Source organism: Dryobates pubescens, chromosome 3 (genome assembly GCF_014839835.1).
Source record: "Dryobates pubescens isolate bDryPub1 chromosome 3, bDryPub1.pri, whole genome shotgun sequence".
In the NCBI taxonomy this organism is placed as follows: Eukaryota; Metazoa; Chordata; class Aves; order Piciformes; family Picidae; genus Dryobates; species Dryobates pubescens.
The window spans coordinates 717,303-732,784 of record NC_071614.1 but is presented as its reverse complement, the minus strand read 5'-3'; the positions used below and the strand labels follow the sequence as shown (position 1 = coordinate 732,784).

Below are 15,482 nucleotides of genomic sequence, written 5' to 3'. Positions count from 1 at the left end.
TCACATGAGCACAGTGCTAGAGGCTCAGGTGCTCCACATCTCCCAAAATGGGGCTTCCTAAGAAGTTGTTTGGTCTCCCTCTGGCACTTTGATCCTTCCCCTTCTCTACCCCAGCCCATCCCACTGTGCTCTTCCAGGCTGTGCCAGAGCCAAACCCCACTTCACATTCAGAGGCAGGAAGACTTTGGTTAGAGCAGCAGAGCTCAGGCTAGTGTGCTCCTGCCTGGTTTCCAAGGCAAGCAGGATCATTTTTCTTGTCCATGCAATCTTAAGGAGAGATCTGCAGGAGTTTGGGGGCACATGGAGGCAGCTCAGCAAGCTGCAGAAGGGCCACAGCCTCAAGGTCGATAGTTACTCACTGGAGTGTGGGCAAAGCTGCAGTGCAGGAGGATGCTGAATATTTAATACTGGCTTTTTCTCCCCCCACAGCACTGGAGAGCATGGAAGGCTATTATTACAGAGACAGTGTCTCTGTGGAAGAATTCCAAGCCCAGATCAATGCAGCCTCCCTGGAAAAAGTCAAGCAGTACAACCAGAAACTACGGTGGGTAGCAACCCAACAGCCCTGGCCTCAGCTCACCACCTTCTGCCTTGCAGCTCCACTTCTCTGCCACAGTGCCCTGTGTGGTGGCTGTGTTCTGGTGTGTGACTGAGGGCCAAGGTTCACGGTTCTGACTTCGGCTTTCTGCATTCTGGGCTCAGAGAAAGGGTTTTCCCATGAAAGCTGCAGCTGTAGCTGCCCACAGGTGGCTGTACCTAGGGAGGGAGGTGGCTGCCTGGTCACCAGGGGCATCCTGGAATGGCTAAACATTCTGATCTGATTTGCAGGCCATGTTTACCTAATTTCCACAGAACAGGACTTAAAAATAGTATTGCTTCCCTCACAGCTGAGCATCTCCCTCCCTGTGCTGATGGGGATGTAAACACATTTGGATGCTTGCAGCAGCCTGGGGCGTGGGTTACAGAGTGCATGCCTGCCAGCAGCTGCAGAGATGTGCAGCTGGGGCACCGCAGTAAATATTTCATTAGGAGGTGGCACACAAAGACAGTTTCTGGGATGCAGAACAGTCCCTGGGCTGTGGAGTGAAATGATGCAGATGTGTGCACAGCCTGCTCCTGCATCAGCCTGCCTGTGAAAAGCACCTCTCTGAGTGTGTGAGGGGAGGAAAGAGAGGGCAGAGGGCTGCAGAGCAATCAGCTCTCTGCTGTCAGAGTTCCTGAGTCAGATGGAAGTGCTGTGGTTTCACCAGAGCTCTTGGGCAGCTCTTCAGCAGCTGAGGACAGGAGTTACCATAGGTTAAGGACAGTGGAGAAGGGGAACGAGGATGAGGAAGGGTGGCCTTCACTTCCCATTGGCCTACTCTTGTCTTTGGAAGGTTTTCCTGATGGATCTTGCAAAAGAGTTTCCCTAATGAGTTAGCAGAGCAGTGGAGTTCTGGAGTCTGTGCTAGTCTAAGCAGGGCTACTGCAGAAGTGATGCTGGAGGCAGCTGCCTTCAGGCAGGGCTGGGTGCTCCATCTTCAGTGCCATCTGCACCAGAGCTCCCCTCTGCTAAGCACAAATCTCTTCTTTACTTAGACTGTTCCCCACCTGCCTCTATTAGCCCTTCCTCCTCCTGAGTGTCTCTGACAAGGCTCTTGCTGTAAATCAGCTTTAGGGAGAGCTGTGCTCCTGCCAGTGCTTGGCCTAGGTGCAGTCAGCTGCTGTTGGGAAGAGATTGCTATGAGCTGGACAAGGTCAGGCTTTCTGTGCTGCTTTTTGTAAGCATAGCCCAAATTTAGCCCCCATGGACATTCTGAAAGGCAATTCTCCTGGCTTTATGCTCAAGTGTTCCCTGACCTTGCTTACCTTCTGTGCTGGGACCTCCATTCACGCTGGGGCGCCGATGAGCTCCATTCCTCTTGTGCTGACTCCCAGCCCCGATCAGCTAAGCTCCAATTTACTATGAAGCAGTTCCCTTGGGTAGCTCTGCCCCATCCCAAGAACAGGGCAGTCTGGAGGCTTTTCCCCAGCCATCTGAAGAGAACATTCAGTAACTGATATTTTGTGTTTGCTGTCTGGTGAGCTCTTCCATTTCTCAAGTGAGGCACAAGCTGCTTCAGGAATTCAGTGCTGTAATGTGAAGAGGAAAAGGAGCAGAGCAGATGCTTTGTTCTGCTGTTTGCTAGCCTGTGTGGGTGTTTGGCCAGGAGAACCAAGTAGCTACAGCAGCAAAAGAGACCAATGTTGGGGTAACTGCTCAGCAGAGCAAACCCTGAAGTGGAATATTCCCTGGGAAGAGCCAAGTGCAGCAATGCCATCCTGCACTGCTCAGGTGGAAGCAATCCTGGGGCCAGAAGCACCTCACCAGCAATGAAATCAGTCACTGAAGCCAGAGTCCGTGAGGCACTCAGTCTCCGTGGCACAGGAGCACATTGCCTCTGAGGTGGCCATCTGGTGATCATCTTGCACCCTCTCCACTGCTGCTGCAGCAGACAGCAAGGGGAGAAGTGGTGGGAAAAGAGGCTGGGGCCAAGCCTACTGGTTGGCTGGTGAGGACTCTTCACACCATTTCAGCCTCTCTCATTCCCGATGTGCTTGGCTGGCAGCTCTGAGTGTGGGACAGGTGAGACTCCTTTGTTGTGCATGGTCCCACCTACAGACAGAGATGTTGGTCTGGCCTGGGGTGTGCAAACAGGACAGGAACAGGGATTGAACCTTTGCTCAGCCACCTCTTGAGTTCTTGTGGTAAAGCACATGGATCATGTGTGAGGAACTCTCTGTGCAGAGCCTTTGTAGCTTCCCCCCACACACATTTCCCTTTTGCCCCTTTCCTCCTGTATGCTTCGAGCTGCTCTCTGAAGCCAGCAGTGCCTGGGGTTATTGCAGCTACTTCTTTAGCTGCCAGTTTTTCGAGGGGTTTGTGTTGGTTCCCCTCCCCCCTCTCCCCCCTGCCCCGTGTTGCTGCTCCCTTGGATGTTGTTTTAGGAGGTGGCTGCAGCCCTGGTAGGCTAAGGCAGCAATTACAATCAGTGAATCTAATGACTAATGATTTAGCTAACTACCCTCATTACACTGAGCATCTGATGATGCTGAATGTAATGTTTGTCACTTCAAAGTGTTTCATTCCCAGTGTCACTCCCAGCACTTTCCCTGTCTGGAGCCTCCTGTGTTGTAGCACAAGCAGCCTCAAACAAGTCCCATCCAGAGGGGGAGGGCAAGTTTCATTCAGTCCCTCACTCAGGGATGTTAGGAGCCATGAGGCTTTCTTGTGTCTTTCGATTGAAGCAAGCCGATAAAAGGAAGCTGTCTCTGCCCCTGGACTCTCTGCGGGCATGGAGAGATCTGTGTGAGGAGCAGAACCTCCTGCCGCTGGAGCCACATGGGGCAGCCTCACGCTGCAGGCTCCCTGGCAGGCTGATGCTGCCTGGATCCTGTGTCACTCAGACAAGGCAGAAAAGAGCTGTGATGGCACTCGCGGCTTCGGGCTGGCTGGGACTGTCGAAGAGATGCTTTGGTAGAAGTGAGCTACAATGACAGAAAGGACAGAGCCACTTAGAGTTAATTACTGTCAGAGCTTCTCTGGCTGCAGGGAACCGCTGGGGCCTCCAGACAATGCCTGCAGCAGCACAAGCACCGGGGCTTCACTCCTGGAAGAACTGCTCCGAGATCCACCTGACAAGTGGCAGATTCCTCCCCACGCTGGTTCCACGGCAAAGCTTTTCCAAAGGGAGAGGCTGATGTGGCTAAGCAGCTTCAGCTGTCTGCTCTGTTCCCCCCTGAGTCCTCTCCCCTCAGCCCTGTGCCCTCTGTGAGCCATCACAGGACTGTTTCAGCTGGAAAAGCCTTCTCAGATCAGAGTCCAACCACCCTCCCAGCACCACCATGGCTGTTAAACCCTGTCCCAGGTGCCATGGCCACATCTTGAACGCCTCCAGGGATGGGGACTCCACCACCTCCCTGGGCAGCCTGTGCCAATCCCTGACCACTCTTCCTCCTCTTCAACCTAACCCTCCCCTGGCACCCCTTCAGGCCATCAAACCCAGACGAGAGTAACCTGAGGAGAGCTGCAGGTTTGAGGGAGGGACTCTGTGAGAATATTTCCTTTGGGGAGCAGGGGGATGTTTATAAAGCAGGTGGGAAGCTCCTCTCCTACTTACAGTCCCAGGGCCTTGGTGGTTCACAGAGCAGCAGTGAGAGTGGGCTGCAGAGCCAGCTGCACACATCTGTCCTGTGCTTTGTGACCAGAAACACTGCAAACCTGACACCTGTTAGAGCCTGAAGATGTGGCCCCACAGGAGCTGGGCACTTGTGGCTGAACTCCAGAGGCAAAACCTTTATGAGGGAAGGACTGGAAATGAGGCAGTGCCTCTGAAGGGCAGAACAAGGAAACAATGACTGAATTTGGCTCCTGATGAGCTTAATTTGAGGTAGAACAGAAATGAAGATTCATTGCATCTGAGTGAGGAATAGAGAGAGGCTGGACAAAGGAAATTGAGTTTGTCTAGCTGGTCCAAGAGGCATTGCCAGCTGCCTTCAGCTTGGCTTTGGCTTCTCCTCTCCTCCAATGCGTTTTTGTTTCTGTAGGCTCCTGACAGAGCCTGGTCAGTGTTTCTGCTGGGTGGTGTCCTGGAATGGGAAGCTGTGTGCCCCCCGAGGGGGGTGTCTGCTTCATCCTGCACTCCTGATGCTCTGCAAGCACAGAGGACCTGCAGGGGTGCTCTTCCCCTCCCGGTCAGTGCTGGGAATCCAGCCCAGGGCTGCAGCTTGCACACCTCCTAGCTGAGCAGAAGCCTTGACCACCCAGTGGCTGCTTGGCATTGCTGCCTTGTCTAACAGTCTGCTCCATGTCTGGAACATCAGGAGCCAAAAGGGAGATGTCTACTGTCTGCAAGGCAAATGTGGAAACAATTAGTTAGTACTAATGGGATCAGCCTGGATTTGGCTGTTGGGGAGGCAGGAAGGCAGCTGTGACTGGTCTGTGGCCCAGGAACTTCCCTTTCCCCTCACAAGTAGGATGGTTCCAGGTGACCTTGCAGCAGGTAGAGATGCTGGAGAGCAGATTCCTGGCAAAACAGGGGTTGGGATGCAGCATGTGGACCATGGGCAGGGGAACACAGGGCAAGTGGAAGGGTTTCCATTTCCTCAACATCCATGACTTTGCCTTCACATTTAAGAGGGTGGTGTGGCTCAGTTGGTAGCACATAAGACCTTTAATGGGGAAGGTCGTGAGTTCAAGCCTGCAGTGGGCACTAGTGTCCTCCCTACTCTAGTCATGAGGTCTGTGGTGACAGGTTGGACTCGATGATCTTTGAGGTCTCTTCCAACCTTAGTGATACTGATTACTGATTTCTGTGACCCCTGCTGCTGTCTTTCTAGAGGTATGAGTAGGGCCATGGGATGCCTGCTGGCTCAGCAGGGCTGTTCCTGTGCAACCTTCCTCCCTCAGCTGCTCCCCCCAGTCCTGTTCTCCAGACCCTTCCCCAACTTTGCTGCCCTTCTCAGATCCTGCTGCAGCCTCTCAATGTCCTTCTTGGAGTGAGGAGCCCACACCTGAGCCCAGGACTCGAGGAGTGGCCCCAGCAGTGGCCAGCACAGAGGCAGGGCTGGCACATGGAATGTGAATTGCCCATCTCATGCCAGCCTTGTTATCACTAAGATGTTTGTCACCTGATTCCAGTGGGAGTTCTCCTTGGGATCCTCGTCCCACTGCCTGACCCTGTCACACAGGGGATGCCTTAGCCCAGCAAGAGCCCTCTGCAGGCTCCTTGCCTTTGGCTTTTGGGGGTGTTTTTTGTACAGGAAGGCTTTGCTGCTGCAGCTCAGAGGAACTGCAAGGCCTGGAGGAGCCAAACCAGCATGCCCTAGCAGCCAGAGAGCCATGATTTCATCCCTCTCCATTGCAAATGGATTAGAAAATATTGTCCAAATTGGGCAGCATGCCAGGAGTGCCATTAACTTTTCCCATAAAATATGATTAAGGACCTTAACAAGCATCTAGTAATTAAGTGAAGTGCTTTGGAAATTTATGTGCTGTCCACAGTTTGTGGTGTTCTGTGAAATACTGGAGACAGCTCCTCTGGAAGGCAGTAAAAATGAAGCACTTGAGGAACATCTGGGAGTGCTCTCTGACTGGGGAGGGGGGCAGAGCTTCCTTTGGAGCAGGGTGTTTTGATGGTTCAAAGGAATCCTGTCTGTGGCTGATTCTTTGTTTGCCCTTTAGGTTAATGCATTAATGGGATAATTGCTGCAAGTGCAGCTCCCATCCCTGCGTCCCTGCTGCTTCGCTCTGTGCCCCGAGCCGGTCGCCTCCCACCTCCCCCACTCATGTCTGTCCTCTCTCTGCTGGGGTTCTGGTTTCACTCCGTGCAGCTCGGTGTGCTGAAAGAGCAGCCCAAAGGGAATGGGGGAGCTGAGGACACTCTGAGTGGAGCAGGTTTAGTGTGGCGTGGCCGGAGAAACCAGCCCGGGCGCTCAGGCTGTGCTGCTGGCAGGGTTAGGGCTGCTTTGTGCTTTAGCTTTGCTGACAGAGGAGGAGCTTGGTCTGTGGCTGCTCAGGCAGCTTTCCTGTGCTGTGGGCAAAGTGATTTGTGAGCAATTTTCTCTGCAAACCTCTTTTCCTCCCAACAGCCTGTAGCTCCCTTTGACACCCAGCACACCCTGGAACCCACAGGAGGGAACAGTGGGCTTGGGTGAGCTTCGCTCTGCTCCCTGAGGGCACCCACTCAGACCTGCAGTCTAGGAGGTGCTTAGCAAAACTGCAAAGCAAAATCCACCAGAATTCAAGCTCCAGCCCAAGCCCTTCCATGGTTCTATGGGAATCAGCTGGGGGTGGGGGGATGCTTGCTTTGTTTGCTTCTTTCCACATCAGGTTTTCAGATCCAGTTGTGCTGCCTAGAAGTGAACATTTTGCACTCTGCTGGGAGAGGGCACAGGGGTAGTTTGTCTCTAGAGCAACACAGAGACTTCTTCTGACTGGAAAAGAAAGAGTGGTTGTGCCTGCTTATCCCTGAATTATTCCTTCGTCCTCTCTGAGCATGAAATACACTTCAAAACCCACTGCAGCCTCGTGCTGGTGCCTAAGGGGAGTCACTCCCCACACACTGCTCAGGTTTGCACAACTAACAGCTCCTGCCTTGTTCCCTTTGTTCTTTCAGGGCATTCTACCTGGACAAGTCCGACTTGCCTCCAAATTCAACCTCTAAAGCAGCTTACATAGACAAGGTACATCAAAATGTGCAGTGGCTAATTGAGCTCTGCAGGTTACCCCCCGGGGCTCCTCTGATCCCTTCCGGAGCCCTTCTCCGCTCCCCTGGAAATCGGAATTCCTTAGAGCGGGGCTGAGGGGGGACAGGACCGGGACCGGGACCGGGAGGAGCTCTCTTGCAGCATTCTGTGCTGTAGGGGGGTGGTGCTGGACGGTTCTCCTTGCAAAGGTGTGGCTGGAGGGCTTCGATGTCTTTGAGGAGGAGAACCTTAGCTCTGCTCTCTCCCTGTGCTTTCCGAGCAGTGGGGCTGCTGTGTGGGAGCGTGGTGGGGGGTGAAGGGCCGGCAGAGGCAGGAATTCTTTGTTCTGAGAGCTGGAAGTGCTGTTCCCAATGAGAGACTGCTGCAGCAGCCTGCTCAGGAGGCTTTCTGCTGAAGCTCCTCTCTTAGGTTTTCTTCCAATGCCTTTTGTCTGCCTTTAAACCTCTGGGGCTGCGAACATTCATTTAATGCTCTCTGCTCCCGCTGGAGAGTTCGTGGCCACGTTGCTGCCAGATGGGGGTGGGGGGGTTCTGAGCAGCAGATCCCGAAGCCTGCCTCTGTCGCTGTCCTGCAGCTGCTGAGGCCTCTGAACTGCCTGGAGGAGCTGTACCGGCTGGTGGGGTCCTTCATCCGCTCCAAGCGCACTGCCGCCTGCGCCTACACCGCCTGCAGCGCCTCGGGCGTGGGGCTGCTCTCCGTGGCCTCCGAGCTCTGCAGCAGGCTGGGGGCTTGCCACATCATCATGTGCAACAGCGGAGTTCACCGGTAGGACCTCTGCTTCCCCTCCCCTGCTCTCGGCCGCGGCAGGCTGGGCACCAGCCGGGGGGGTTTGTGCGGGGCTCGGCGTCTGCCCTCTGAGCCTGGGAAGGGCTGTGGGGACCCTAGAGCTCTATGTGCAGTGCTGGACTGAAGTCAGAGAATCCCAGACTGGTCTGGGTGGGAAGGGACCTCTCAAGTCATCCAGCCCAACCCCCTGCAGCCAGCAGGGACATCTGCAGCTAGAGCAGGCTGCTCAGAGCCCCAAACAACCTGACCTGCAGTGGTGCCAGGGATGGAGCAGCTCACACTTCTCTGGGCAGCCCGGGCCAGGCTCTCACCAGTTCTTCCACAAATGTCTGCCTTCCACTGAGTCTAAATCTCCCTCTTTCAGTTTCAAACCATCACCCCTTGTCCTGTCACAGCAGGCCCTGCTCAAGAGTCTGTCCCCAGCTTTCTGATCAGCCCCTAGAGCACTGAAAGGCCACCAGAAGGTCTCCCAAGCAGAGCTAGGCAGAGTATTCTCCATTTGCCAGCCAAAAAATGGAGACTGAGCAACTCAGAGCAAGGTTCCTGTGTGCTTTCTGTGAAACCCTTCATCTTAGCCTGATTTCTCTGATTGGTCTCTAATGGGAGAGGCTGTGTGAGAGCTCAGGGTGCTCTGCAGGTCAGCATCTTCTGCTGATGGGCACTGAGCAGCCCATTAGCCTGTCAGAGTGGAGATCTGCTTAATGCACTTCACACAAAATAGCTCTGAGTCTCACCAGGCTCTGTGTCTCTCCCTGAGCTGACTGCAGAGGCCTTTGTGTGCCATGGATTGATAGGGAGCTGGGGGGGGCTTCTCCCACCACTCCTAACCAGCAGCAGACCCCAGGTAGCTAGGGAGGGAGGTGCTGGATGGCAGTGGAGTGCAGGAGAGGCCAAGAACTATGAAACAGCAGCTTTGTCTGCTCTGACAGTGATTGCTGATCTCTGGATCAGCACTGTCTTGGTGTCTGACTTCTCTCTGATCCATACTAAATTGCTTTTTACACTGTGCTGGGCTCAAGCAGCTTGGCAGGGCTCATGTTCCCATCCCCACATCCAAGATAATGCCAGGGACTTTGGGTTGCTGCTGACTGCTTTGCTTTGCTTTCTATGATGACAATATGTTTGCAATTTACATCAGAGCCTGAAATCCTCTATCTGTGCCAGGCAGAAGCTCTCCTCCGGTAGATCTCCATCATCAGAAAAACAATGGTGGGGAAAAATAAGTCCCTTTAACCTTCACTGTCCTAAGTGGCACCTGAGCAGTGCAGACTCCCTGTGGAGAGCAGAAGTGAACCTGCCTTGGTGGGCAGCACTGGGAGCAGAGCTCTGAGCTAGCCCCACAAATATGGGGCTGGAGACTTGCCCGGCCCTGGGGGTGCTGCTTGACAGCTGTCTGAGCCAGGCTCTGCCTGGGTGGCCAAGAAGGCCACCAGCAGCATGGCCTGGAGCAGCAATGGTGTGGCCAGCAGGAGCAGGGCAAGGATTGTGCCCTGTGCTGGGCACGGCTGAGGCCACAGCTGGAATCCCGGGGTGAGTTTTGTGCCACTCACTCCCAGAAGGACACTGAGGAGCTGGAGCAGGTCCAGAGAAGGGCAAGGAAGCTGGGGAAGGGGCTGGAGAATAGGGCTGGGGAGGAGCAGCTGAGGCACCTGGGTGTTCAGCCTGGAGAAGAGGCTGAGGGGAGACCTCTTTGCTCTATGATTCCCTGAAAGGAGGTTGGAGCCAGGTGGGGATTGGGCTCTTCTCCCTGGTCTCAGGAGATAGAAGGAGAGGAAATGGCCTGAAATTGTGCAGGGCAGGGTTAGGTTGGAGTGGAGGAAAAATGTCTGTGCTGCAAGAGTGGTCAGGGACTGGCACAGGCTGCCCAGGGAGGTGGTGGAGTCCCCATGGCTGGAGGTGTGCCACTGGGAACAATTCTCTTGCTGCCTGCCCCTGGCTGTGGCCCTGCACGCAGGGCTGTGCACTCCTGACCCATGCTGGCTGGAGCTGCCGAGGCTCTGTGCTCCCCTGGGTGATGAGAGGTGCTCTGGGACGGTACTGAGTGCTGGTGCTGGCTCCTGCTCCAGGGCAGAGCCCTGCACAGCTCAGCCATGCCCTGCCTCCTCCCATGCCAAGGTGGAATTAGGTGCAGCAGCTGCTGCAGGGACTGCAGGCCTCCCAGGCTCAGAGCAATCCTTTCAGGCTTCCAAACAAAACAAATCCCAAGTTTATTTAGAATTGTGCATTTCCTGGAGGACTGGGAGAAAAGAAGGCTTTAAGCTTGATGGACCCCAGGGAATTCTGTCCTGCTTCCCTTCTCCAATTTTCATTTCCCCTCTAGAAAGTCTCTCCTCAGTGTCAGCATCCTTCAGGCAGCAGGGTTCTGGCTGAGTGCTGAGCTGGCTTGTGCCAAGGCTTGAGGATGCTGTCTCCTGGAGCTGGCCCAGCTCCTGAAGCCCAGCTAAAGCTGCTCCATCTTCCCTGAGGAGTCACACCACAAGCTGTGCCTCCTGGCCAGCTGCCTTGCTGTGAGCCAGGTGAAGCAAGGTGAAAATGGGGGCTGTGGCTTCAGCCACTCTGCTGTAAGCACTCTGCCTTTTGGGCTATCTTCTGGGGGACTTTTCCTGTAGGAATTTAGCTCTGAGCTTCTATCCTACAAAAAAAACCCCAAGTCTCCTAGCAGTTGTGCAGCTGCCTGTGTGAGCTCCACAGTGCAGAGGCTTTCTGGTGGGACTGCTTCCAGCAGCCAGATCAGCACAGGCTGAGGAGCTGATCCTTGCTCCCTCCAGCCTTCTGCTCTAAGCTGTGCTCTCAGTCCAGGCTCCCTCCTGGTGTTTCAGTGGCTGCCTGCACCTCCTGTGCTGCTGTGGTGCCTGCTGAGGAGGCAACACCAAACCTTGATCTTGGTGAGGTAGTTGAGGCCAGGGGAGTATTGCATTCTGTGCCATCACTGCTGCTTACATGGAGACATACTCCCAAGGTGAGACCAGCTTAGAAATCCCAGGAGAGCCTTGGGCCAGACCTGGCTGCACATCTGATGCCTATTCCTTATACTCCCAAACGTTTTCCCTCAGTTTTGGGTTAATCACAACCCATTTTCTTCTCTGGGTTACTCAATACCTGCTACCAGCCATCACTGAGGAATAAGTGATCACACCTGGTAGTTAGAAAGACCCCAAAAGGTAAAACCCCAGAACTGCTGAGGATGGGAGAGACCTTTGAGATCACCAAGCCCAGCAGCTCACCCAGAGCTCAGCCCCACCGCTGCTGAGCCACTGCCACCAAACCACCTCCCTCAGCACCATAGCCACAGGTCCTTTAAACACCTCCAGGGATGGGGACTCCACCACCTCCCTGGGCAGCCTGAGAGCCCTTTCTGTGGGGAAATGCTCCCTAATATCCAAGTTGTTCCCCCAACGTGAGTGACTTCAGCATTGAGCTTGGAGCTGCTGCCTGGGCTGGGCTAAGCAATGACTGCTGTGGGGGCATTTGGTCCAGTGACAGCAGAAACAAATGGAGCCCTGGGGGTGTAACTGGTTTGAAAGAGGTGACAAGTGGTTAGCTTGTGATGTATAGGATGAAAAGTAATTAAAGTAAGGCCCTTGGCATTCAATTACATGTTGAGCAGGAGCTTTGGACTTTAATCAGGCCGAGTGTGCAGGCATCCTTTAATTTGTTTTGCCTCTTCCCATAGCCAGAGCAGGATCAATCCTGGAGCTCTGGCTGTGGTAACTCCTCCAGCAATTTGTTTCACCTCCTCTTTCCTATTCAGGGTGCTTTTCTAAGGGGCATTTTGCTGCCTCTGTGGAGGTGGGAGGGCTGGAGTCCTGACTGAAAGCTGTGAGTGATGGGCAGGATCTGGATGCTTTCTGCAGGGCTTGCTGTGAGGCAGCTCTGCAGGGAGTGAACAGGAGCTCAAATTCCTTTTCCTTTCAGTGACATTGAACAAGCTGTCACCAAGTAATCCCTTCCTTAGGACATCTCACTCTGCTTTCCTCTCTCTCAGCTGCGTTTTCCAGGGCAGGTGTATCTGTCCTTCAGTGAGGATCACATCCAGCCCAAAACACCTCAGCTATTGCTGACACAAAGGGATTGAGCCTCTTGTTCAGGATTGAGAGAGCCAGAAGGTGTTTGGAAGTCTGTATTTAATCTTCATATCAATACTGCCACGGCTGCTGGGAGAGTGGGATGGCAGCAGGGGCTGGGAGCAGCTGCAGCCCCTTCTGTCTCTTGGAAACCAAATGGGCAAAAGGAGGAATTCTCAGCCCAGTTGTGCTGGCAAAGCCCAAATGTCTGCACTGCCATTTCCTCTCATCCCCACATCCATAAATGTAACTAAACACAGGGATGCAGCACAGGGAAAGGCTGCTGGGAACTGTCAGCCTCGGTGGTCACAGGTCCGAAAGCGAAGCTGTGCGTTAAGCTAAGGAGAGATGCAGAGCGCTGCGCACTCTGATCCCAGTCTGAGGGCAGAGCGCTGGTTTGATCTCAAAGTGACTGTTTGAAGGAGGTCCCTGACGTGCATCTCCCCCTGCAGCTGCACTCTGAGTGTCACCCTGGAGCAGGCCATCATTCTGGCCAGGAGCCACGGGCTGCCTCCTCGCTACATCATGCAAGCCACGGACGTCATGCGCAAGCAGGTGAGGCCCGTGGGATGCTGCCGTGCCCAGGGCTCAGCCAAGGGCAGCTGCCCGACCAAGCTGCTTTAACCTCCATCTGCTGTGGCTCCATGGCTGCTGACTTCTCTTCCTTTGGGTACTTTGGTGTTGGGGATGGGCTTGGTTTTCTTTTAATCTCACCCTAAGCCATCCCTGCCTGGATGGGAAGACTGCAGTTCATTCCTGCAGTTGTTTTCTTACCTCGCCGGTCCCCCTCTTCTCCCCTGAACTCCTGCTGGGATTTTATTGAAGGTGAGAAGTATCTCTGAGGAGCTACAAAAGGATCTTGCAAGGCTTGGTGGCTGAGCAATAAAGTGGGAGATGAGAATCGGTGCAGGTAGCTCTCCAGTGATGCACACAGAGGGGGCACAAACCCCGAGTTCACACTCAAAATTACTGTGAGCTTGTCCGGGCAGCTCCTGCTCAGCACCTCAGGATGTGATGGGAGCATCAGCTCCAGTCTCAGGGCTGTCAATAGAGCAAATCAGAGCTCATAATGGTTTAGGCAAGGGGAGATAATGCAGCACGTCATGAGCCTGCATTCTGAGCTCCCTGATGGCCTTCTCAGGGTAAGGGTACAGCAGAATGGAGAAGGGTTGGAGAAGGTCAGAAAGAAATTAGCAACAGTGGCAAACCCAAATTGGGTTGATTTAAGCCTTAAGTGTTAGTTTTTAATGCAACCCTCTGTGTTCCTAAGGTCTGTCTGCATCTGCCTCAGTGACAAGGGGAAGGATTTTGTCTCTCCTTTTGCCTATCTCTCTAAGCTGGGAATTGATGAATTGCTTTAACTTGCTCCCTACCTTAGCAGGTGGGAGCTGGAGCATGGGCATTGATCCAGCAATAGGAATTTTCATCCAGAAAGCTCAGAACACTTTCCTCTGTTGGCCTAAATGAAGCAAAATTGTTGTTTTCCGTGCACAGGGTGCAAGAGTACAAAACACAGCCAAGAACCTGGGAGTGAGGGACCGGACGCCGCAGTCTGTGCCAAGGTAACCAGCTCCCTGTGCCCCGGGCTGTGCTTGGGGCTACCTTGTGCCCAGCTCGGCCCTGCCTGCTCAGAAGCCAAGAGCAAAGCCTGGCTGCGACACTGGGCTTGTAACGTGCATGGAGTCAGGTTCTCAGCCATGCAGTTTCACTCAGAGAGCTGCAGAAGTTGAGGCTGAAGAGGGGAACCTGGTGGCTGCTCATCACGAGGAGCCTGGATGAGTCCCTGGTCCCTCGTGCTGGTTAGTGGCTTGGGGGAGAGGCTCACCACCAAAACCATGCCCCCACTTCAATGAATCCTCTACTGCAGAGCCATGCTCCTCTTGCTCTCAGGGTGGTGTAGCCCTTCTTTGTCTGCTCCTGAAGCATCCATTAGAATGAAAAATGCAGCTCTGCTGTGGTTATGCTGCTGCTTAATGCTGTGATGGATTGCAGGTACCTGAAATGTTTCCTAACAAGCACAGTGCTTGTGAAGGAAAATAACCCAGCAACAAGGTTCTTAATTTAAGAGTGGTTTTATTAATCCAGCTCCAATTTAAACTCCCTTTAGCCAATTTAAGGCATAATGGCTTTTGTTGAGTAATGAGAAGACACTGGAGAGCCAAGCAGGTAGTGGAACACAGAGCAGCCGCAGGGCAGTGTTTGTGTCCTGGGAGGAAGCAGGGAGTTGGCAGCAGCTGATGGAGGTGCCCATGGGGCACACACTGCCCATAGCCTCACAGAGACACTGTGGCCTCTGACCACTCATACCCAGGAGCTTCCTAGGCAGTTTGTTCCCCCCAGTTTCTCCCATAGAGGACTAGGCTGCTGCTCCTGTTGTGTTAGAGCAGGGTCTGGCTGTGCCAGAATCAGACACCTGCCTTCACAAGCAGCTCTGCCCAGGTAGGAACTTGGAGCAGTGACTGCTAGCAGGATCAGTGGAGAGCTTGCCCGCTCCAGAACTGGCTCTTCAGTGCAGAAAGAGGGGAACTTGACCAGCTCTCCCAGCATGCCAGCCTGGGAGGATCCCCAAGGATCCCCTGTCTGTGGAGGATCATTTGTAGGTGTCAGTGATACCTCTGCATCACTGCTGTGAAACCGAGCTTGGCAGCTCTGGCTCTGCAGGGCAGGAGGGCTGGGGTGTGGTGGGTGCTGCTCAGCTGTACCCATCTTGGCCATGTCCAGCTCCTCACAGTAACTCTGCCTCTGCTGCTCGTTGCTGCCAGGTTGTACAAACTGTGCCAGCCGCCACCACCTGCGGGGGAGGAGTGAGGAGAGCAGCTCCAGAGACCATTCCAGTCGTGGCCTCCAGGATCCTGGGAATCTGCCTGCCCTGGAGCAGCGTGCCCTGGGGCTGTACCCCCTTCACTCAGGATAAAGCATCCCCGACATACTCTCTATTGGCATTGCAGAGGGCCCTCCACAGGCGTGTCTGGAGTGGCTGTGGCCACACACCAGCGGCAGGAACCTTCCCTGGGAGCTTTACACTGGAATTGGAGTTGTTTGGTGTGTCCTGCTCAGTCACACCAGAGGTGTAGCCAGCAGCTGGAAAACAGATGTCTTCTTCAGAGGGAATGGCAGCACTGGGACACTGCAGAGGCTGGGGCCTCGTGGAGCCCCCAGGCATGGTGACCAGATGGACCTCCCAGGGCCCTTTGCTCTGGTGGTCCCTGCTCCCTGCCACCCTCCCGACTGCTGCCCGCCAGGACGCTGCTGTTGGAGGCTGTGACGGGAGGGAGGCAGGGAAGGCTCCTCCCAGAGCTGTGGGCAGGCTGCTGCTCTGCGGGGGCAGGGCTGAGCAGTGCCTTGTCTCACTCCTCTGGAAGAGGTTCCCACATGGCACAGGAGCTGAGGCTCTGCCCGTGGACA

The 15,482-nt window shown here is 54.5% G+C and overlaps 1 protein-coding gene across 1 annotated transcript in view; it reads left to right on the top strand.

The window, feature by feature from the left end:
* Nucleotides 1-14,953, top strand: part of PREX2 (phosphatidylinositol-3,4,5-trisphosphate dependent Rac exchange factor 2) — a 91,594-nt gene extending 76,641 nt beyond the window's left edge. The window contains exons 35-40 of the mRNA XM_054178955.1: nt 430-544; nt 7,137-7,203; nt 7,802-7,992; nt 12,530-12,632; nt 13,572-13,639; nt 14,840-14,953. Coding sequence (XP_054034930.1) covers nt 430-544; nt 7,137-7,203; nt 7,802-7,992; nt 12,530-12,632; nt 13,572-13,639; nt 14,840-14,885 — 590 coding nt within the window. The 3' untranslated portion in view covers nt 14,886-14,953. The remainder of the gene's footprint in view (nt 1-429; nt 545-7,136; nt 7,204-7,801; nt 7,993-12,529; nt 12,633-13,571; nt 13,640-14,839) is intronic.
* Nucleotides 14,954-15,482: the final 529 nt, after the last annotated feature.